The 22,767-nt window shown below is 38.3% G+C and overlaps 1 protein-coding gene across 1 annotated transcript in view; it reads left to right on the forward strand.

Annotated features, from left to right (window-relative positions):
- Positions 1 to 22,767, forward strand: part of MRPL13 (mitochondrial ribosomal protein L13) — a 34,260-nt gene extending 11,493 nt beyond the window's left edge. Inside the window, exons 5-7 of the mRNA XM_065832185.2 lie at positions 5,040 to 5,126; positions 5,426 to 5,547; positions 22,544 to 22,767. Coding sequence (XP_065688257.1) covers positions 5,040 to 5,126; positions 5,426 to 5,547; positions 22,544 to 22,568 — 234 coding nt within the window. The 3' untranslated portion in view covers positions 22,569 to 22,767. The remainder of the gene's footprint in view (positions 1 to 5,039; positions 5,127 to 5,425; positions 5,548 to 22,543) is intronic.

Consider the following 22,767-nt stretch of genomic DNA (forward strand, 5'->3'; position numbering starts at 1 on the left):
GTATGGTACTTATACTCCCTTAGGATATATATATTTGGGTGACAAGATTAACTTCCATTGTGGGTTGCTAAGAAAAATCTAGTTGAAAGGTTTGGTGTGTTTTCTTTTCCAAGAAAGAATCTTTTGAATACAAATCCTTTTTTTTTTTTGAGATGCAGGTATTTGGAAAGCAAAGAACTTTGGTATTTTCTTGTTTGTTTTTTAGCTGTAAAAGTGCTGATAGGCCTGAGACCAACACTTTCAAAATTAGACTTCAAAATACATACTACAGGAAGATTAAAATATGCACTTTTAACAGCCATGGATTTGAGAGGGAGCAAAGACTGATCGGGAAGAATCTTTCTGGAAAAATCTTACCGCTTTTAATGAAAATACCTGCAAAATATGTTGACAGATCTAATCTATAGAACCAGCCAGAAATCCTGTCAGGACAAAGTTTTCAAACAATTTTTATTCCATTCTAATTTTAAAAGTAAGCAAAACTTGGCTTACCTTTTTTTTTCCTTTTATTTTTTGACTGCATCAGAAATTCCTCAAAAAAAAAAAATCATGTTTGGCTAATGGCAAATGCTCAGTGAGAGGATTGACCTTTGCAGTATTCAGAGGCTGTATTGTCTCTGACAAAGAAATAATGGGCAATAATTGTTGGGAATGAATGTTACCTGCTAGGGAAGATTATTAAGCAAGGCAGGGTAGCTCTATGGAAATTTGCTGGGAGGAACCCTCGGGGGGTGTCAGGGGTTCTGGTTTGTTCAGCTGCTGGCACTGATATGAAGGGGCTTAAAATGTTCTTACTATCCTTTTGAATGCTCTTTAGCAGCTGCTTGCACGTATAGACTCGCCATTATATCTGCATAATAATGATCTTTTGAAGACAAGCTCGACAGAAAACATGGTTAAATCTTGTTCTTTGTGTTTCAAAGCGTTTTTTCTTTGCATCAGTAAGGGATAGTAGATATAATAATATGAACACACTAAGAGTCAGTTACTGAAACACCAGATATAATAGCATTTTCGTTTACTACTATGGAGTAAAGTTTTTTAATTAAGTGGAACAAAACTTCAAAGTCTGGATTAGCAGGCACACAGAAGTTAGTATGGCATGGGGAGGAGAATATTGTTATGGAACCTGTTATCTTGAAACCTCTAGGTCCTCTAGATAAGTCTTAGAGCTGGCTTGGTCTTTTACTTCATAGTAGACAAAAATAAATACTTCTTTGCTTAAAAAAAATCATAATCCATTTCTTCTTTGAACTTGCAAGGCAAATTGATATATAAGTTTAAAGGACACATTAAACTTCTGAGTTCTCAAGTGCTGAACAGTAGTGGAAAGCAAAATTGTGTGCAATGGAAATTTAATTTGTCTGTGACCAAATTATTCTTATGGCAGCATTAAGTACATTCACAGTTGCTGTGCTACTTGTACAACTCTCTGAGACAGCAGGGTCAAGTTCTTTTGAACGGTTTTGTAACATATGTGGTGAAAAGAACTATATCATATACAGAACAGAAAACCAAGAACTGCTAGAAGGAAGACACAGCATCAAGCTGTACTTCCAGTTAACTGGTGTATCTCCTGAAATTCAAGGGGGTTTTTTGTATGCTTTGTGATTAATCCCTTTGTTTTCTCTGGACCACTGTGTCCATGCCATGTTCTAAAGTTGCTTCCTGGTGATTATTGGAATTAATGCAGCTGTTAGCATAGGCTTTCTCCTGGAACTTGGGCCAATTATTTTATGCTTCTCAGGACCAGGAGTGGTATTGCTCTGTTGATTTCCTTCTTTAAAGTATGTTTTATCTGGCAATTAATCCTTCTCAGAACTTGCTCTCCATTGAACATAATCTGCAACTTGCACATGAGCCAAAGCCTGTCACAAAAATGGAGATGTTCGAGCCTCACACAGTCTTACAAATCAGTATATTTTTAATTTATTTGTACTCATAAAATGCTGGAGCATGTATTAAGGGACTGAAAATGCAAGAGTTTTACTAGAGCTGCCTTCAGATTCTTTTCCTCTTGATTAGCCCTTTAGCTTGGAAACAAAAAAATGTAATGTCCCATAACTCTGTGATTAGGAGCATGTCTATGCTGTGAGTATATAGATTAGCCAACTTGGGAAAAAAGGTATTGCAGTATTGAAGATGACAATTGTACCTACAGCCAACAGGAATTTTGTAAATCAGAAGAAATGGGGGCATTCAACATTTCAATACTTTAAAAATCCCCAAATATTAACTATCTGCTGGCTGTATACATCTGGTGGTGGATGTCTTTACTTGATGAAGAAAGTGTCATGGCATTTAGGAGTGAGAATTTATGAGGACATAGAATTTTACAGGTTGCTAGTATTAGAGATAAAGGACTGGGGAGAGCAGGCAGTAGGAATGCATAAATAACTGAATAAACTGTTAAACTGTACTCATTAGTTTTAAACTGAGGTTGAGGTTGCAGTGAGAGCTGTGGGTAGGTGGACCGCTTTGCCACTTGGAAGTCCCACAGAAATCAGCTGGGTTTTTTACCTTTAAAATCTCGCTATTTTAATAGTCCAAAGTAAACATAATCACGTCGAAAACAATAAGAATTGTCCTTTATTAGAACTGTATTACAAACATGTAGAAAGATTTGTTGTTGTTGTTAATTCCTTAAATAAACAGCATGTTTTGATGTGTTTTCAGAGAACATTGAATCTGAGTTCGGGTTTTTGTCATGGTTTAACCCAAGCTAGCAATACAACCACAATAGCCTCTCCCCCCAGTAGGGGAGAAAATCAAAAGGGAAGGGAGAAACCTGGATTGAGATAAACATAGCATAATAAAATAACAAAATACTAATACATTACTGGTAAATATATATAAAAAATAGAAATAAAAGATACTCAAGGCAATTCGTTGTGAATTCTGTCCACAACTGAGCAGCCAGTCCCAGGAAGCCACACCCTGGTCCCAACAGCTGATCCCAAAGAGAGAAAAAAGAGGAAAAAGGCAGAAAAGCCCAAAGGCCTCTGCAAAATGGCAAAAGGCTGAACTGAATGTCCCAAACCAAACTCCCCCAGCTTGAGAAAGAAAGCGCCTGAGAGTGAGCAAGAGGAGAATGCCCCAGAGAGAGAGAGACCAGAAGCTCCTGACTCTCCTTAAATATGAAGCATGATGCTAATGGGACAGAATGCTCTTATTGATCAGTCTGGGTGTCAGTCAAGCTCTGCCCTATCCATGCCCCCCTTCCTCAATGCCTCACACCTGTGGGCAGAGTGCTCAGAATGTCCTTGGCTGTCAGACCAGAACAATTAAAAACATTAACTCTGTCCCCGGATGTTATCTCTTGTTCTTAAACTAAGTCCAGATAATGACCGTGCTAGCTATGAAAGAGAGAGATTTCTAACTGCATGAAGAAAATTAACTCCTTTTCAGTCAAACCAGCACAGTTTTGCATGAGCTCAGTAGCAGAGTTGCATGCAATTCCATGCCTTTTCATTTAGACTTGGTGTAATTTTAGTAAAACTTGAGCATGTTCAGGTGACAGGAATGCCCTTACTTAACACCCTGTAAATGTTGCTGATTGGATCTGCCTCTTCTGTTGCACAACCTCATCAAAGTTGCAAAAGCCGTCTGTGCAACTTCGGTTAAGCCTGTACTTAAATAACTTCTTTGACTTGTCATCACACCAGTTTGAGTGACGTTCTGGCTGTAGGCAGAATTTTGGGCAAGGAGCTGGACATAAACTTGGTCTTTCCAGGATCTGGGTTTGGATTTGCTTTGGCTTATAGAAAAGTCTTTGAGACAGAAGTTACAATGAAGGAAGCCAGAGGTTTTCCAGCACTGCCTTCACTGTCCTTGCTCCCTGTATGGTCCTCTGTTCTGTAGTTGGAATAACTATCATGCAGTTAATAATAAAAGTATAGAGTAGCAGGACCTTTCAAATTTACATTCCAGCTTGCTTAGTAATACACTTATTAGGCTTTTTACAAATCTCAAATAATAGTTCATCATCACCTCTTCCCTTCTTCTGAAGCTTGTGCTTCATGTCAGGGTGATTTTTCTGTTCTTGCAGATCTTGCATGTGTGAAGAGGGCACATGAAGCCAAATAAGGTCTTGGACAGCATGAAGATTGTCAAACATACCAGAGCATACCTTGGATTATGCTTATTGCACCTAGCATACTTACTTATAGAAACTATTACTGAACATGTAATTATACATGATGCATTCTCCACGTTCTGCTTTCATGTGTTGTCTTCTGAGGTTGTCAGTTCTCCAGAGACTGTACACAGTGTAAAAAGTATTTCTTCATTGTTTAACTAGAGCATATAAATCAGTCATTCTTTTCCTTTGTGACTTTTTAAGAGGCAGCTTTTTGCTCTTTGTAATGTGGCTAAAAAAATTATATCAGACTCACTAGGCAGAATTATCTACATCCAGAATAGGCTGGCTGTTTGTGTAGTTCACTGGTTTCTTTCAACGGATCTCTGCACCATATGCTGCAGAGGAAGGTGAAAAATTGGACACAAATATTGATTGTTTGAAGAAATAAGATATTTAAGTGTTCATTAAAGTACTGTGAAATCTCTTTTTATTGGAGTGAAATCGTTAAATAACTGTGTAAGTCATAGTTCATATGTTGGACCATGTGTATGTACAGTTTATTAATCTAAGGAATTAACACTGGTTCTATCACAATCTGAAGTTAAAAGTAATTTTTAGATCAAGAATCCCCACAGTTAAACAATGCATTGGGAAGTCTCTGGATCCATTCTTTTGAGATCTGATATATTTTGATCTCTCACTGGCATGCTGTTTTTGACTTCCTAAGCTAAATTTTTCTATAGGGCTGTTGGAGTAAGTGTTTGTATGACTAGGAGTAACTATTTCTTCTTCCAAAACAGTTAAGTGTAGTGCATGTTCTGAATGTAGTGCCAGAGTTCTTCAGCATGGTAGAAGTTGACTAGAAGGTGACTGTGAAATGGGTAGAGGGAAACACATCTTACTTTTCATGTTATTTGTAGCCTGTCTGATTTTTTATTACCATGTTAACTTTCCTCAGATTGTTAAACTGACTGTTTATAGAATGCTTCCAAAAAACCTTCAGAGAAGAACTATGATGCAGAGGCTGCACCTTTTCCCAGAAGATGTGAGTAGTCATGCAGTTAAATTTCCATTCCTGTGTGATTTGGAGGTGAAGAGGGAGCATTAGTAATAGCAAAACTCTTGTCATAAGAAGGTAAATAAAGAAAAATCATGCTGCTTTTTATTTATGTATCTAAATATATTTTAAATGTTGATGCTTTTTTCTTTATTATTTCACAAAATTGTGAGATATAAGATGTGTGAGATTGTCTTGAGTATTTAGGTCAAACACTTAGGATAAAGGGGGGAATGGTGGTGGTTTTTAAGCAATGAGATAGCTAAGACTGTTCTCACCTGCCTCAGGTTATTCCAGAAGATATAGAGAAGAATCTTCTACAAGAGATTCCTCAGCCACGTGCAGTCCCCAAGAGGTTAGATGAGTATACACCAGAAGAAATTGCTGCCTTTCCGAAGATTTGGACTCCGTAAGTACCTTAGATTTTTTTTAAAGGGCATTTTGAGTGTGTACCATATAGGCTCTCATCAGTAAGAAAAAAAGAAGTAATGACTTTTCTCTTTATGTCATCTTTTTTTGGAGAGAGCAGGTCATTAAAGCAAATAACAGTCATATTAGAAGGGAGTAGTTGCTTAGTTTTTTGTGTTTCTGACCTTTCTTTTAAGGAGAAAAGCTTTACTTAAAATCATGTTTTTAACTGTTCATCAAAATGAGTTGAGTAAGAAACTTCATTACCGTGTTTGAGTTGCGTGTGCTCTAAAACACATAACTGTTAGCCACAGCCAAAGGAAACACCACGCGGCTCTGTGGGGGGATGATTCATTGCAGGGGGGAACCCTTCAGATTTTCCTCAGAGGAAGGGAAAGAATTCTGCTTAATTAGACCTTGGAGAGTGGATCTTTGGCAGAGAACATACCATGTGTTTATTTTGATAAATAGTTTCTTTTCCATGCACAAAATCAGTTCCACAGTAGATGTGTGGCATATGAATGAGTATTTGTGGTTTGCTTTATACCACCACATGCAGCATTGAGTCAACCTGCTAGTGAAAATCATGTGTTACATTCAGGACATTTTCTAATTAGTACCAGTATGATTTTCCTTGTGTTCATTTTGAGACTCATATTTAGGCTTCAGATCCCATTATGGTAGTCAAGAGAGATATTAATTTTAAAAGCTGCCCCCCTTCCTGATTATTCTAATGAAATTTAAGAAGAAATGTAGTAAGTAGGGAGATGGGGAAAGGTGTAAATAAGCTAACACCTGGACCAGTATGATCGTCTATCTCCCGTTAGAGTACAGGTATTTCTATTTCTGTAGTAGTCTTTAAAAGGTTATGTTTCTCTTTGTCCTGTAAGAAAAATGTTCTTGTGCACCTACTGCTGCATCAATCCTAGAAAATAGACCTGGTATGAGTCTCAAATGGCGTGTCATCCTCTTGAGTAGCTCCAATGAACCCATGGTAGCTGTATGTGGACTGAGGTCAGCTGCTGAAATTGTAGTAGCTGGTTATTTATCATGAGTCTGCTTAAGATATGATCTCTCAAGTGTCTTGATAGCTGAATGATTGCAGAATGGTCAAGGTTGGACCGGACCTCTAGAGGTCACCTGGTCCAACCCTTCTGCTCAATCAGGGCCATCTAGAGCTGGTTGCCCAGGACCACATCCAGACTGTTTGTTAATATCTCGGGGGATGGAGACTCTACAGCCTTTTTGGGCAACTGTTCCAGTGCTCAAGTCACCCTCACTGTAAAAAAAGTGTTTCTTGGTGTTTGGATGGTATCTGCTGTGTTTCACTAAGTCTTGTTCAAATCAGCAGGAATTCAAAGTCCCAAAACAGAATACTTCCTATTTTTACAGGAGCATTTAATAGGTTTAGCATAGATCATCATGTCCAGCTGATTGCAGAACACCTTTAGAGAATGATCTGCAGCAACTACATGGTTTAGATTTGTAGCTAATAGTGACTAGATAGTAGCAAGCCTTGTACAATAGAAAAAAAATCATTGTACAATAGTGAAACCAGTAATGCTCTTTCAAACAAAGGAATGCTTTAAATACCAAAAGAGGAGGCAATTCATGTAGCAAGGTAAAGTTAATCTGGAGGAACAAAACAATTTGAATTAACAAGGGCAAACACGTAAGAAGAATATTCTTAAATGGCCAAAACTGTTTGTATACCTTTAAAAGGGGCCTGATGCTTTTTGTGTGCTACAATGAATATTACAGGAGTTTGTGGGTTTGGTTTTTGTGTTGGTTTTTGTTGTTGTTGTTTGGTTGGATTGTGTGTGTGTGTGTTTAAGTAAATTAAGCATTTTAAATTACAGCATGTATTCTCTCTGCATTATAATGCACATACAATTAATGGCATTTACCCTTAATAGACAGTGGATAGAAGGCAGCAGAGATACATGGACAAGAGACATAACTTTTCCAGAAGAAAACTGGTAGTAAGATAACATATATGAACACTGGAGTAGGAGCTGCTTGCAATTCAAAAGCAGAGTGTGCTCATAATTCCTTTTGTGGGCCAGCAGCTCTGACTGCTTAAGCCAGACCAATACAATTAAGAAATCCCAGGAATACATGTAGGACAAACGTCTGTATCTGTTTTGCTTTTATTTATAGGATTTGTATTCCTTTGGGGGAAAAACAGAGTAATGTTCCATTGTTCTGTCATTTGTTTAACAGAAACCAAAGTAATTTTTTCATGAAACTTCATAATGTTAGTAGGCTTTTGCTTGCAAATCCTTGTAATAACAGGAGAAAATTAGTCTGTGCCGTTTATCTAGTCTCAAGTCAAGTGAAAAACCCAGCGCAGAACTCTGTATTTATGTATAATGTGTATTTGTGCTTGCACATCCACACACACTGTAGTAGTACAGAGTTGCACTGATTTTGTGTCAGAGATGGGATCAGACCTTTCATTTGTAGAAGATTTTTCCTCTGCTTTCAGTGATTGAGCTTGGTGAAGTATGTGATGTCATGAGGGGTGACTATCACTACATGACTAGCAAAGGTGCACACCATTTTGCTTTTGTCTTGCTGGGTGTTTTCCCTCTCTTGCAGTTAATGTGTAGGTTCTGAGTAAAAGTTTTAAGTGGATTCAAAAGAGGGAAGTGTATGGCTATCAGTGGTTATTAAATATGACTCTCCAGATGTGACTCATGGCTCAGGAAGTTATAAATATTGCTGGATATTATCTTGTTTCTTTCACTTTGTGCATGTACCACTGAGATGACAGAATTTTGCTGTGACCTAGAAGGGCAGATTTTATTTGTGTATAGTAAATAAATGAGCAGTTGCTAAACAACCCATCTTAAGATAAAATTTGAAATTGAATTCTTAATTGAATTCCTACTAAATTCCTAATGCTGGACTTAAGTGCCAAAAACAAAGAGCTGTGGGAGTGAAGCAAGTAGAGTATGATCTGGAGTCTTCCAGATGATCAGTACTAACTTGTGGTTTTCTGCTCATTTTCAGTATGTAGAATTTAATGTGGTTTTTGGTAGGAAAATTTCAAATATCATGTGAACGTTATATGGAGAACATCTAAAAAGTGTGTTCTGCACACACAAAATACCCTGTTTGTTTAGATATCAGTATCTAGATACTCCTTTGTAGTTGTGCTTGCTTAACTTTAACGCTCTGAGTGGAGAGACTGGGCCAGAAGTTTCCCTTCAGTCAGCTACCCTAGCTGGAGCCGCTGGTAAAGGCAGGAGGACATAACTAAGACTGCTAGCACACCTCCGCTGTGTTGGACTTTAGTCTTTTCTGCTTCCAGGAACTGGTAGGTGCTAGCAGAGGGATCAAGAATGAAGGTGGTTATCTGCCATCTCTTCAGTAGCCGTAGGGCTCATCACTGTAGTCGCTGTTGTAATTTCAGCTTCTTGTCCTGGCCTGCAGCCAGACCTTTGTGGATGTCAGATATTAGTGTGAAATAGATGAGTTTTAATTTAACCTTCAGTTCACTTCTCTGGCAGTTTTGATGTTGGACAGAGTTTCCAATTTGAAGTAATGGGAAAAAAATAATGCTTTTCTTCCTGACTGAGGGAATAAATGTATTCTGGTGATTCTCTAGCACTCAGAGTGCCGGGGAGGGGGAGGGGGCTTAGTTGTGAAATAAAAGATACAGAATTGAGGGAATTTGATACAATAACTTTCTGATGTGATGAGTGAAACGCGAAGTCTGTAAGAAGGGACTTAAAGTGAATTGTAGTGGTTACTGTTCTGATTAAGTGACAACTGGACCATCTGAGAATAGACAGCTTTGCACCAAAGGCACTGAAAGAAAGGCGGTAGGAATATCCAGCTGTAATAGACTCTGTGTTATGAACTTTTTCAGTGTTTGTGAGCCCATGAAAGTAGGGTTTGTCTTATTCCTTTCAAAGACTATAGAAGCAACTAAGCTTTAAATATTTACATATTCTTTAATGATGTCACCATTTTTAGGTGTATAGCGAAAAGGTTCTTTTAAAAATAAGTGGAAAAGGGACAAAATACTGTAGACAGCTTTGTTCAACAAACCAAAGACAAGTTAGTTAAAATATGATTGGATAAATCTGATACTCTTTACAGTTTGTGATGTACCAAAAAAACAGCTGCCTGAACTGAAAATTGTTTGAGAAGAGTTCAAAATGTAAAGGGAACATTATTTGGTGTTTGAAATCCAAATGTTATAGGAACACTTATATCTCAGAATACAAAGCTGCCTTTCTGTTCAGTTCCTCCTAATTTTGTCCTTGTCCCTCCAAAAGGCTGCCCAGGCAGGTTGTGGGATCTCCAGCCTTGGAGATGCTCAGAACTTGACTGCGTGACATTGAAGTTAGCCCCACTTTCAGTGCATGGCTTTTTGGGGTCCCTTCTAATGCAAATTATTATATGGTTCTTCATATATAGGTAGTAAAATAGATGAATATTTTCATAAACTGTGTTTAAGAACCCCAGCACATATGTTGCTAATAGTATTAGTCCCATTTGCCTTTTCCTCGGGCTGTTGTTCGCTACTCTGTAGTAGGGTCTTAGAAGTCTGGGTAAGAGCAAGCGGCGCTGTAATGAGTGGCCCTTTTTTGTTCTCTGTGTCCTTCATTTAGCATGTAAAAGGCCTATATGTTACTGGTGTGTACTTTGGTCAGTGAACTGCTGCAGAACCTATAGATAGCTTCCAAGCAGTAAGAGTAGTCCCTACAATAAACCAGAAAATGAAGGATGCAGACAAACTATCAACTAATGTATTTTTTTTCTTCAGATGGTTTCGTTTAGTCTTCTTGTCTTACATGATTTTTGTTTTTAATTATTATTTATCTTCCATGAAGTTCTGAGCCTGGTGACCATTCTGTTTAACAGAGGATAGAGGTTCAAAAGGGAATTAAATTCCTGTGAGTATGATTAAAAAAAACCACAGAGTTAGAACATCTTTCTATGAAAAAAAATAACAGTTTTTATATTAGTCCTTTTAAAGTAGCTGTATCATTTAATGGAAGAGATCAAATGAAAAGCATAGCTTGAGTAAAGGTATGTAAGGCTATAAAATACAGGTAAACCCCATTATGACAAGAAAATTCATCTTTAACGTTTTACATTAAAACTTACACCCAAGAAATATACCTCACTGTATATAAAACAGCTATAAGACTGATAATATCAATTACTGAATTTATGTAAAAACTTACTAGTATTAGGAGGAAAAGAGCCTTTTTCTCTTTAATCTGAAGTAATATGTAAATAATTTTCAGTCAAAATGTGAAGAGAATGTGCTCAGTGCTGCTCATGATCTCATTGGACTTTTTACATATTGTATCAAAATATCTTTCTGTAGATTTTTTTTTTAAGACTGTTTTGCTGGTGATTGGAGACTGACACACCATAGGCAAATACACAATATCCAAGTGGAACACTAAAACAGAGAAACTGTTTTTAAGGAAAACACAGGTCAGGTGTGGAAACCCAGCAGTTTGTTGTTCAGAGTGGAGAGCCCTCCCGTCACCCTCCTTCAAGAACAGTGGAGTTTGTGATTGGACATCAAAGGGGATCCTGCTCCTTGAAAGCAGAGAATTAAATGTCAGCATATTTCCAGTGAGGGAGGTTTTCTTTGAGTGGTCTTCTATCCCTAACCTGAACCTGTTGACTTCCCAAATTGTGTAGAGCCACTCTCTTAGATCCTTGATGGAAAGGTCTCAAGGGTGGTGGAAAACCACGTAGATAGAGGAAAGTTAAATTATGTCTTTTCCAGATGCATTTAGAGGGGAGAAAGATCAAAAACTAGTTCCTCTGGCTGAGTTTGATTTTGTAACTTCTTACTATGAATGAAACCATTACTTAAGTGTGATTGAAGTTTCAGATTATACGTCTTTTAAATGAGTTCTAAACAGAAATCATCAGAGGTCACCAGTCACATATAACTAAGCAAACAATTCTGTTCCGTAAAAGCAAGGACACATCAGAGTCATGTGTAATTTTTCCCATTATATACCATTTTAAAGTTGTTTAACTGTCTGGATGTATGCTTCCAGACAGTTTTAAAGGCAGGAAATTGTTTTTGAAGAAGTACTTAAATAAGAATGTTACCCAATATATAGAACAGCAGCTCTGTGTTGTTCCAGTTAGATGGATGCATTCCCGAGAGTTCCCCCGCAGAAAGCGGAGACGCTGGCCTGCCAGGCGCTGGTGCTGCCGCGCACACCGAGCGCCTGTTCCCCTGCCAGCACCCCCAGGAGCTCTGCTGGGCCAGACAGCCCCTCGCTTGTCCTTCTGGGGAAACCAGTCCTTGAACACTTTCCACGTTTTTGAAACTTGATGTATTGTAAACTCTGAAATTTGGTTTAAGAAAACCCAACACCTTTTCAGTGTTTATTTTTCTGAGTAACTTGCTGGATTTCTGGCCCCCATCTGTACACCCTGTTTTGAGGCAGGGGGTTGCAGAACCTGGTCTGAAGCTGTAATTTTGTTTCAGCTGAACAGCACAGGCCCAGTCCTGACAGTGTGTGTCATCCCCACAGCATGGCACACAGCTTCTTGGTAGTTCATCAGCAACGTTCCGTGGCTCTTAAAGGAGAGAACCACAATGTTCTTGGAATAAAGGTTTGTAGGTGATGAAACACGAACATGTCAGACACCTAGGAACCACAGGTGGCTCTGGTAATCTTCTTAGGCATCCTGTGCTAATGATGGACCTTCCACTTCCGGTTCCTCCCTAGCTTTGTGCTCCTTGAAGCCAGCCTTGCCACACTTGGGCACCTGAAGCCCACTGCTGATGTTTTAAAGCCTACTGCTGATGTTCCCAGAAAACAAATTTGTAGACATCGGTAAACAGAAAGACTTTTTGGATTAAGAAATCCTCTCGGCCGCACTTGCCCTTTCTGTTTGTTGTCATACAAGGTGACTGTGACAGTACTTGTCTTGCCCAATTCTACGGTTTCTAGTGCATGTTCCTATTTTAGTCAAATGATTTCTGGGATGTAGTAGTAACAGCTGAAGAAGCAGCCGGGAATATACTAGATATATGGCTGAAATCATGTTATAAACATTACTTTTATAAATGTAAGGTGCTGGCAGTTTTACTTTATGAAGTTTTTTTGTCTGTTAATTTCCTTAGTTAACATTACAGGGAACCAGCACTAAAAGACACCTCAAATAATATTGGATACAAAAATGGTATTTGGAATACTTCCAGTGAAGTGATCTTACAAAGATTGTAATTTGTAGTTAATACTGAGTTTGTAAAATGTGTTTTGTTCTACAATAAAATATAAGGAATAATAAATGAAAAATTGCAGGGTGGCTATGTAGAGAAGCCCAGAAAGAAAACCATAAAGGTTTCTTCCGAAGATGGTGAGGTTTTGAGTAATTTTTATAAGGACCATCTTGAGTTTATTCATGAGCCTTTAAAAATTCTGCACTGAAATAAACATACTCCAACCATTTTCTTAGTTCCAACTTAGTTGCAAAGTGTTTCTGAAGCTTCTTGGGGTTTGAATTGTGTTTGTAGCATGCCTCCTGTTGTAGTATTTGGTTCTTCTTTTGGGCTGTGGGGTGTTTCTGTAGTAGTGGTAAGTACTGCCCCTGCAGCCTAAGTCCATCTTCTCTCTCAGAGCAGGGCTGGCATGTATCAGTGTTCAGAGAAGAGGTGGCCAACGCAAACTTCTCTGAAAGACTTGAGCCAGTCTTACTTTTTCCTAAAACCAGAAACTGTATAAACCAGGAAAAAGCTATCCTGCCAATACAGCCTGGTTCTGTTCCAATGCACTTTTCAAGGAATCCCTCCCTAAGTTTGTTTTCTGTGGCTTTTTCAGTTCTCTGTAGGAATTCCAGTAACTAACTGGAGATCATTAACCCCTATTAAAATCTGGGAACTGTCTTTGGTAACTTTTTTTAATAGTAAAGGCATAAAAATATCTCATGGTTTTGTGTAAAATTTAACAGAAGTCTTGAAGTCTCACATTTCAGGCTACCAGAGCTGGATCTGAATTCCCGTGGACAAAAAGTCAGACAAATACTTGAGAAGAAAATTACTGTCCTCTACATGAGGTTTTAACCTCAGGCAGCAACTGGATACTAATTGAGAAGGGTCAGTAGCTTAATCATCTTAAAAATATGACAAATTCACATTTAGATTATTTAGCCTAATAAAATGAATTACTGGATTTTTTCTAGCATGCATAAAACACACCACTGACCCTGACTCTTCTATCCTTTACCTGGGGGCAGCTTATGTTGTAGTTAAAACTAGAGTGTAAGGTAAGAGATTTAATAAATGGGTAACTGGGCCCTTCAGCTGTCTGAGGAGGCTCTCAAAAATAAAGTTCCAAAGCTACTTTTCTCTTTCCCTAAAATCTGCTGATCTCATATGTGAGAATAGAAACTAAATTAATGACAAGCAATATGAGAATGGTTGTATATGATACCGTTGAACTACTTGCCCAGATGAAATTATAATTAGATTATTTTAATCACTCTTTTATGAATGTGTAGATTTGCTTTTTTCACTTTTGGTGCTGACAGTAAGTCTGGAAAGCATTTCACCATTTCTTTACCCGCTTTTCTGTTTATTTGAAGAATAACGTAATTCATTGGACAAAGCCAAGTGCACAGTGCTCTTCTTTCTACAGTCCTACAGTTTTTAGCAGAATGTATCACTTAAAGAAAACACTTTCATTTGCAAAAAGCATCAACTTGCTGAGATGAAGTTTACATGTACATGGCATTGATTTAATTTGAATCATTTTACAGACAGAATTCATATAATCCAGGTAAAAATCTGAGTGTGATAATAATTTTTAAGCAGCTTAGTCCAGTTTTGCTTGATTTGTTTTTAGATAAACTGAGGTTGTAACCAGTTTATTTTCAACTGTGATAAGCCTTTCTTAATTTCACTAAATGCACATGAGCATTATATAACTTGATTTATGGATGTATTTTAAAAATTAAAAATAATAAATAAATATAAATAATATATAAATATAAATAATAAATAAAAATAATCTTGCAGTTGAGGACCACAAAATATTTATCTTCAGCTTTGTGTGTGCAGGAAAGGGTTAGTCACTCCAGCTGTGCTGGCACAACAGGATCAGTAAAGCCACCTTTTGCTCTGTTTTGTTACTAAATGCAGCTTCCATTACTGTGGTTTATTCTCCAAGTGAAGTAAATTATTCTTGTGGAAGTGCTTTTTAGCCAAGATGATAGTCTGCATGAGAACTGCACCAATATGGAAAAGGTTTTTTTGCCCCCAAGCAGAGCAAGAAGTTCACGGTTTAGCATAGTCCAAGGTGGTTATTGGAAATTTAATGAGAGTTTAAATATCATTAGCAGTTTCACTGATTATTTTACCAGAAACATAAGCTACCCTGAGGCTGTAGATACATCTTGAGTAGAAAAATTATTCAGTTCCTCTCAGCTGCAAACTCTGTTCATATTTGAATGTAACCACATAATTTGGTTTTACAGAGAACTATAGCCGTGTCTAATCCTTGGGTTTTTATTTACTAGTGTGATCAGTCAAACAGATGAAATGTGTTCAGAAATCCCTTTTAGCTGTAGTGCACTTACCTAATAGCTATTGATTTTGGCACAACTTGCAAAGTGTAGCTGAAAAATATAGATATTCCTCTTGGTCCTCAGTTTGGCTCTGTGTTGAAGCCTGTCTTCTAAGTTTGTCTATAAAACTGAATCTTACTCAATATTTTCTAGTTGTATTCATAAATACACCTTAAAAAGTATGCCAGATAGACCACAAACTTCATGCTGTGTATGTTGTGCAACAGTTCTGTACAAAAACTAGTTTTTTGGAACCTTTTGTTATAAGAAAAGGCTAAAAACACCTATTGTGATTAATAAGTGGGTATGAAAGATGAGCCATAGAATTAATGTGTGTAAGTAATGGGCTGTCATCAGTTAGCAATAATCCCACATTCCTGTGATTGTGTTTTCCATAAATATGAAGAAGAGCATTGCAGCAATTCAGAGCCGTGTGCTGGCTGCCTCGGAGGAGTGGGATCACAGACTGGCTGAGGGCTGGATCAGTCCACAGGATCTGTTGACTAATTGGTCTTCCCCTGTCTAGTGTCTTCTGTTCATAAACAACACAGTTTCTGACTCTCCTAAAAGACACATTTATGAACCAGTGGATATAATTGGTTAACTACTCAACAAATTTGGGGGTAGTTTAGAAGTACTTTAACACTAATTAGACTGCTTTTCTTGGTGTATTTTAGTTTTTCACCTAAGTTTGGAGAGATTTTATCCCTATTTTGGTTTAGAATTCTTGAAATCTGTGTAGGAAAATCAGGCAGAGGTTCTGTAAAACTGCACACTTATCCTGAAGACTCATTTGATTCCCCAAACATCTCATTCAGCTCTTTGGGGAACTCTTTTCTATTCTGCAGGAAACAAAAACAACCAACCAACCAACAACAACAAAAACCACAACCAACCACCAACAACAAACACCAACTTTCATAGCAGCCACAGACCTAAAATCACAGAATCACAGAATTGGCTAGGTTGGAAAAGACCTCAGAGATCATCAAGTCCAACCCTTGGTCCAACTTCAGCCCATTTACTAGATCATGGCACTAAGAGCCATGTCCAGTCTCAGTTTAAAAACCTCCAGGGACGGTGAGTCCACCACCTCCCTGGGCAGCCATTCCAATGCCTGATCACTCTCTCCGTAAAGAACTTCTTCCGGCATGAGTTACTCTTCGAACATTTTGATAAGTGCAAGACTGAAGACCAATGCTTTTGTTTTCTAATGGATAACCCATGCAAATGGAATCCTACAGACCTGAAATTTTTCAAGTAAATAGAAAGCATTGCAGAGACTGAATGAAAGGGGGTGGATGTGCCTTTCATACAGGATGGCTATTATTTTTTATGGGGTTTTTAATGCTTATGAAGTGTTTTTTATTTTTGTCATTCATGGAAGCAGTAAAATCCTAACAGAATTCCATGCCTGTCCTTTTCAACTTTCCCTGTTGTACCACTGCTTTCATCTTTGTGTCAGTTTATGAGTGTGCGGCATTAGTGAGCCTTAAGGCATTGACCTTTTGAAGAGCTGATGCGAGGTTAAATCCTTTCTGAACACTCATTGTTATTTTTGGTGAGACTGCAGAAAGTACAGGGATCTCTGGGTCACGTTCTCCGCTGGTGAGATAATTGCCCGCAGGTGAAGAGAAAAATGCAATTTGAGATCTTCCAAGCTTCCAAAGCAGGTGTGCGTTGCTGAGTCAAGAGCAGGTATTGACAGGTCACTTCTTCTACAGCATTGACAATCTCATTTGTCAGTAGAGGCAGTTTTGGAACCATTAGTTAGCAATCGTGGAGACAGCACACAATAGACTGTAGAAACTCCATGAAATTTGACTTTGTAGAACTTCTTTTGAAAGGCCTTGGATGATGCAACCTAACAACAAACCTGATCTGAGTAGAGATTGTTTATGCAGAGATGACTATCCATTTTGTTTGGAGGTTGGAAGAAGATAAGGTCACTTTAATCAAATGCTGTTTTCTAAGCAAAATGTTGTTGAAAAAACTAGTCAGGTGTGTAACATCTTTTGGAAGAAGAAGGAAGAGCAAGATTGATTCTAAATTATATTGTTATAGCTAATCCCCATGCACTCAAAATTCTAAGAAACAGAATAATTTGGGCTAAATTATGTGCTTTTGAAGAAGTATTCAGAGTTATTAAAAGCGAAGAGAAAATATTTTTAAAGAGTTGTCTGAAAATCAAAATGCTGCAGAGGACTGTAAAATAACTTCTTTATGTATAAAATAGTGCCATGTATTACTCTAGAGACTTAACCTTATTATTTCTTGGAGGTAAGTAATGCTATTTTTCATCTGTCTGCTGTCAGGACTGTATTGCAAGGTTTTCTCTCACTTACCTAGAAATAGGGCAGTGAAGTTGGCCTATGTATTTTCAAAGTCAGGATAGTTGCAGCATAACACAAACTGGTGATTACTTAGATTTGGCCTTTGCAGAGTAATACTCCCACTTTATTCTGAGGCTGTTTTGCCTCCACAATACATTGCTAGGCAAAGGGAAACATCTTTGCTGGAATGTGCTGACAGGAATTTAATAAAGATAGAACTGTGCAGCAATTCTGTTCAGACTTGATGGAAATAAATATTCGCTCCATCACTCCAGGAGTTGAAAATTGAATACATTTAACTTTTGGAAAGGGTCTCTGTTCTGTCCACTTTGACAGGAAAAGTACTCTAGGAAGAGTACATTTTACATTATAGAAAAATAACATTGGATATTATGGGGAGGGGAGATCTGATCATAGCTACAACTATGCAAGTAGGTCTTTTTGTGCTCTTAGTGTCTGTTTGCCATCTGAGATATTCAGAGCCTGAGGTCATAGCTTTATGAGCGTTTCTTCTGGCAGAAAGGCTGTTTTATGTATCATCCATGACTTTTCCTGCCTTTCTATTCTGCTTATGTAGCAAAGGAATATAGAGGATTGGGGAACTAACCTAGATTAAAGGTAACCTTGTTTTGTGGAGCTGCACCAAGTGGTGTAGGTTAGAGTTGGTGGGGATTGTTAGAGAAACTGCTTAAGTTCTTCTAACATGTACAGTCCCCAAAACCTCAGTATTACCTCAGCATAGGTAGTGTAAGCTCCATTTGGAAAAAATAAACTGGATCTCTAAAGTGCACTGAGGAAGCCCTGCCTTTCTTCACTGACTCGAGAGATGACTTGAAGAGACATGCTTAGGCTAAAGCTTGACCTTGTGAATTCTTTCTTCAGCATCTATGCAGATTTCACACAGTTATAGTTTTGTCTGAAAAGTAATTCTAACTGCATAATTGTATTAGAACAGACCAGCTGGTTGGAATGGACCTCTGGAGGTCATCTGGGCCAAGCCCTCAGCTCGAGCAGGACCACCTAGAGCTGGTTGCCCAGGACCACATCCAGACTGTTTGTTAGTACCTCCAAGAGTGGAGACTCCACGACCTTTCTGGGCAACCTGCTACAGTGCTCAGTCACCCTTAGAGCAGAAAAGTGTTTCCTGATGTCCAGGTGGTACTTCTTGTGTTTCAGTGTGTGCCTGTTGCTTCTGGTCCTGTCACTGGGCACCCCTAAGAAGAGCCTGGCTCCATCCTCTTTGCACCTTCCCTTCAGGTGTTTAGATACTTTGAGGAGATCCCCGGAAGCGTTCTCTTCTCCATGGCAAACAGTCCCAGCTCTCCCAGTCTCTCCTCATATACGAGGTGTTCCAGTCCCATAATCATCTTTGTGGCCCTTTGTTCGACTCTCCAGTATGTCGGTGTCCTTCTTGTACTGGGGAGCCCAGCACTGGACCCAGCACCCAGTTGTGTCTCAGCAGGGCTGAGCAGAGGGGAGCATCACCTGCAAGGGCACATTGCTGCCTCATGGTCAACCTAGTGTCCACCAGGACCTCTGAAATATTTGTAGGTGAATGGTGTCTGAGGCATTTGCATATCTGAATTAGCCTCTCCAAGTAATCTTTTGAGTTTGTTAATACATCTGAATGGCTCTCATTCTGAGGAAAAATAAGTCAGTTTTGTGTTTCAGTGAGATTTCACAAATTGCTCAATTTTTTAAATCACTAACAATAACCTGGATATATAGGGTGTCTTCAGAATCTGTTAAATATAGCACATTATTTCTGAAAGTTTGAATAACTTCCATTTGATCCATAATTCCACCAACATTTTACATATTCTGTTGAGTGTCGTAAATCAACCTTTAACAGTTTCTTCACAAATTGACGTTTTATCCTTTATACGCAAAGAAGTTAGCCTGCGATTTTCGTTACATTCAAATAATAGGTATGAAAAGAATATCCAGATTAGCAAAGCCTTATACTGAGGATGTGCAGCTCTTATATCTTTAGAATGTGAAATGAACTTCTCTTAATTTTCTAAACTGTTTGTCCCATTCCTCTCTCTGCTCTGCACAGCATGTAATTGTGCAGGCTGCACGGAGTCTTCAGGAGCCGCAGGTAGTTCAGGGGTCCCTGTTTTGGAGATCACTATGTATTTGACAACCAGCAAGCTGGGAGGAGATTGTAGCAGTGAGCCAGGCAGAACTGGCTTCCCAACATTTCCCTCTTAATATTTTATTCAGAATCTGTAGGGATCCTGAATAAGTTATAAAGAGGCAGATCAGGAAGTTGAGAACTTTTGTTTTCTTATCTTGACATCTTTCTGAGAGAATGATGTAATATATTAGCGTCTTTTTCAGTGAGGATTGTCTTTATTACCTCACTTTACGTTTTGAAATTAATATTAATAATTCAGTCTTGTTAATCAGCCTTCAATTCTGCTTTTTCTTACGCTCTGATTAACTTGTTTCCTGAGTAAATACAGTCAAAGTTTTGTTTTGCTTTCTACAGAACCATAAATTGGCAATGTCACAGGACCAGGGTGTTTTTAACTGTATGTTTTCTAATACAGTATATGCTCCGGTAGCATTACTGCTGTCACTGATGGAGCTTCTCCGATGTGGGAGTTATGATGGAGGCTGAAAAGACACAACCTGTAGGTGCATATATCTGTGACTTTGATGTATAAGGAGGCGTTTGACTTATTTTGTTAGATAATGGGACTTAGTTTCAGAAATGTTTTTTTTAAATGCGTGCGCATTCACTCCCAATATTGCACTGATTGTATTTAATTTGCAGAGTATTTTGCCTAGAATTCACTGGACTGTGTCTTAATGCTTTTTATGTGCAGTATAAAATGTTAGTGGGACAAATATTTTTGTCCATGTTTTGGTGGCAGACATCTGCTGCACAGACGAATGTTGCATATTTTCAGTGAACCCGTAATACTTTGCCTTTTAGCACAGATTTCAGAGATGCTCATTCCCACATCCTGCCTCCTCATTCTCCTTGTCTTGGAGCCTGCTGTCAGAGAATTTCTGAACCATCGCTTGTAGGAGATGATATTTCCTTTGTTCCAAATGCATCATCTCAGGGCTTTGCTCAGGAAGGCAAAAGCCACTGAAGAACACTCTTGCACAGATTTATGTGCTTTATCAATGCGCAGTTATCCGTTGGTGTTCACAAGTAGTTCATCATTCTCTCTGAGTAGACAAGGGTTTTGTGGGTTCATATTCTCCATCTGTCAAAATATTTTATAACACTTCTTCAAGACTTAGCAGTGTTTTTCAAGGCTTAGCTTTCCTGGTGCCAAGGACTCTTTAAAAGCAGAGACTGTGGCCTTCAAAAGCCAAGTACTAGTAGGCATAAAAGCCTACTGTGGTGGCAGAAAAGGCTTTAAAAACTTTTGTGTTTGTTCACACAAGTGTTTCAGTGTAGAAAATCCCGCCTTTAAGCTTCATTAACTTCGTAAGACTGCAAACTAAAAGTCCAGTGTTTTATGCATTTAACTTTTAAGACAATGAGCATGAAGATTGAAATGCAGATTACAAGCAAGAAAAAAAAAGAATATTTTCACCCCAGAACAAAGTACTGTGAGACCCCAGCTCTCCAGCACTTCAACGTAACCCTAGAGTGAAGTTTTAAATGTGCCGTTCAAAGAAAAATGAAAAATCCTTTGAGCAATGACCTATAAAAAAAGCGTAATAACTATAAGCTGCAAGACAATGATGTCTTTACCATGCTGCATCTCTGGAATCTCGTGGCACTGCCCCACCGCTCAGGGATGGATGCACCGAGAAATCTTCTCAGTCACCGCTGGGAATTTTTCAAATTCCCACTCTCTTAATACAGGACGAACAGTGTGATATAATGAAATACTCTGGTGTGCAGGTGTGAGATCTGAGTGAGAAAATGTGAAATAAGTCTGAGTACTGAAATGCAGGATTCTGGGAAGTGTGACTTGACTTCCCTGTGCGCACCAGCCAGCAAATGTTCAGCACGTTTGAGTCCGACATCAAGCAAGTATGTAAAAATGTATATGGTGCTTACAGCAGTTCTTCCGTGCATGAAAGATTCAGGTCCAAATGTTAATACAGAATATGCAATTTAAATGGAAAACAAGCTTTATGATTCATTATGGTATGCACACTAGCCTTGTAGTTGTTCTTTAAAATTCATATAATCATCAAATTCTATGTGATGTATTTGAAATAGCACAGACTGACCTCCAGAGCTGCTTTCACATAAGAACCTACAGGCTTGAACAAGAATTGCATGAATGGCTTCACGTTTCAGTGCTGTTGGTTGAAAAATGTTACGTCTGCAACACATGATATTAATGACTGATGAAGTATTAGATTACTGTGTGGTGTCTCTGCAGCCATCTGAACTCTCTGTCACCAAAGGAAGCTCCCTCCTTCCATTGCTATCTGCTTTGAACAATGAACAAAATTAATGATCAAATTTACCACCATTGTAAATGTAACTTTGTTTACTGATATGGATTGCAGCTTTTCCTCTGCTCCTCTATTTTCCTTCAACTCTGCCACAAATCCACTGATCTGGTGTCCCATTACATGTTTACAAAACCTTCATTCTTACATCTCTTGTTCTGTTCCAGTGAGACACAGTTCACAGTTTCAGTTTGTCTATGAGAGAAGCAGCATGTGTGTGTGAAAGCAGGTTTTTCTTTGAATCATTGGTTTTTATTATTGTAGTCATATTGTGGTGGGCTATGCTGTTAACTTAAAAATTGCCATCTTACGCACAGATTATTTATTTTTTTAAAGTGGATACAAATTAATAGTAGCATTTAAAGTCCCTGTGGCACTGCATTCAGTTAAAAACACTCCTTTTCTTTAGGAAAACAGGAACAGCTGGTAAGAAACACCTTGACCAACTAGTCCTGATGTCTGTGAATTCATAGAGGTCCTCGTAAATTTCTTTGGTTTGTTCTGTCTTTTTAATGTAATCCAGGAAATATTCATTAGCACAAAAATGCGGGCACCAGGATAAGGAAATTAAAAATCGTTATGGCTGTTATTGCATCCTGAAAACAAATCCACTGCAGGTTCCATATATTTCATTAACAAAGCGCTTTTTTTCCCCCCCAGACCTAAAGATTTTCGAAGGAGGTAGTTCAAAGAAGAAAACCTGCCATCAGGAATGTCTCTTCTCCTTGAAAAGAAATTCTTCTAACATAGAAGCTTCTGTGCATCTCAGCCAACCCTTCTATACAGAATTTGACAGGTGTTAGCAAACTTTATTTGGAAAGACTATAAAGATCATTGTATTTGAAAGAGCTAAAAATAAATATTATGTATTAATACCAGCAGTA

Source organism: Patagioenas fasciata, chromosome 2 (genome assembly GCF_037038585.1).
Source record: "Patagioenas fasciata isolate bPatFas1 chromosome 2, bPatFas1.hap1, whole genome shotgun sequence".
Taxonomy (NCBI): domain Eukaryota; kingdom Metazoa; phylum Chordata; class Aves; order Columbiformes; family Columbidae; genus Patagioenas; species Patagioenas fasciata.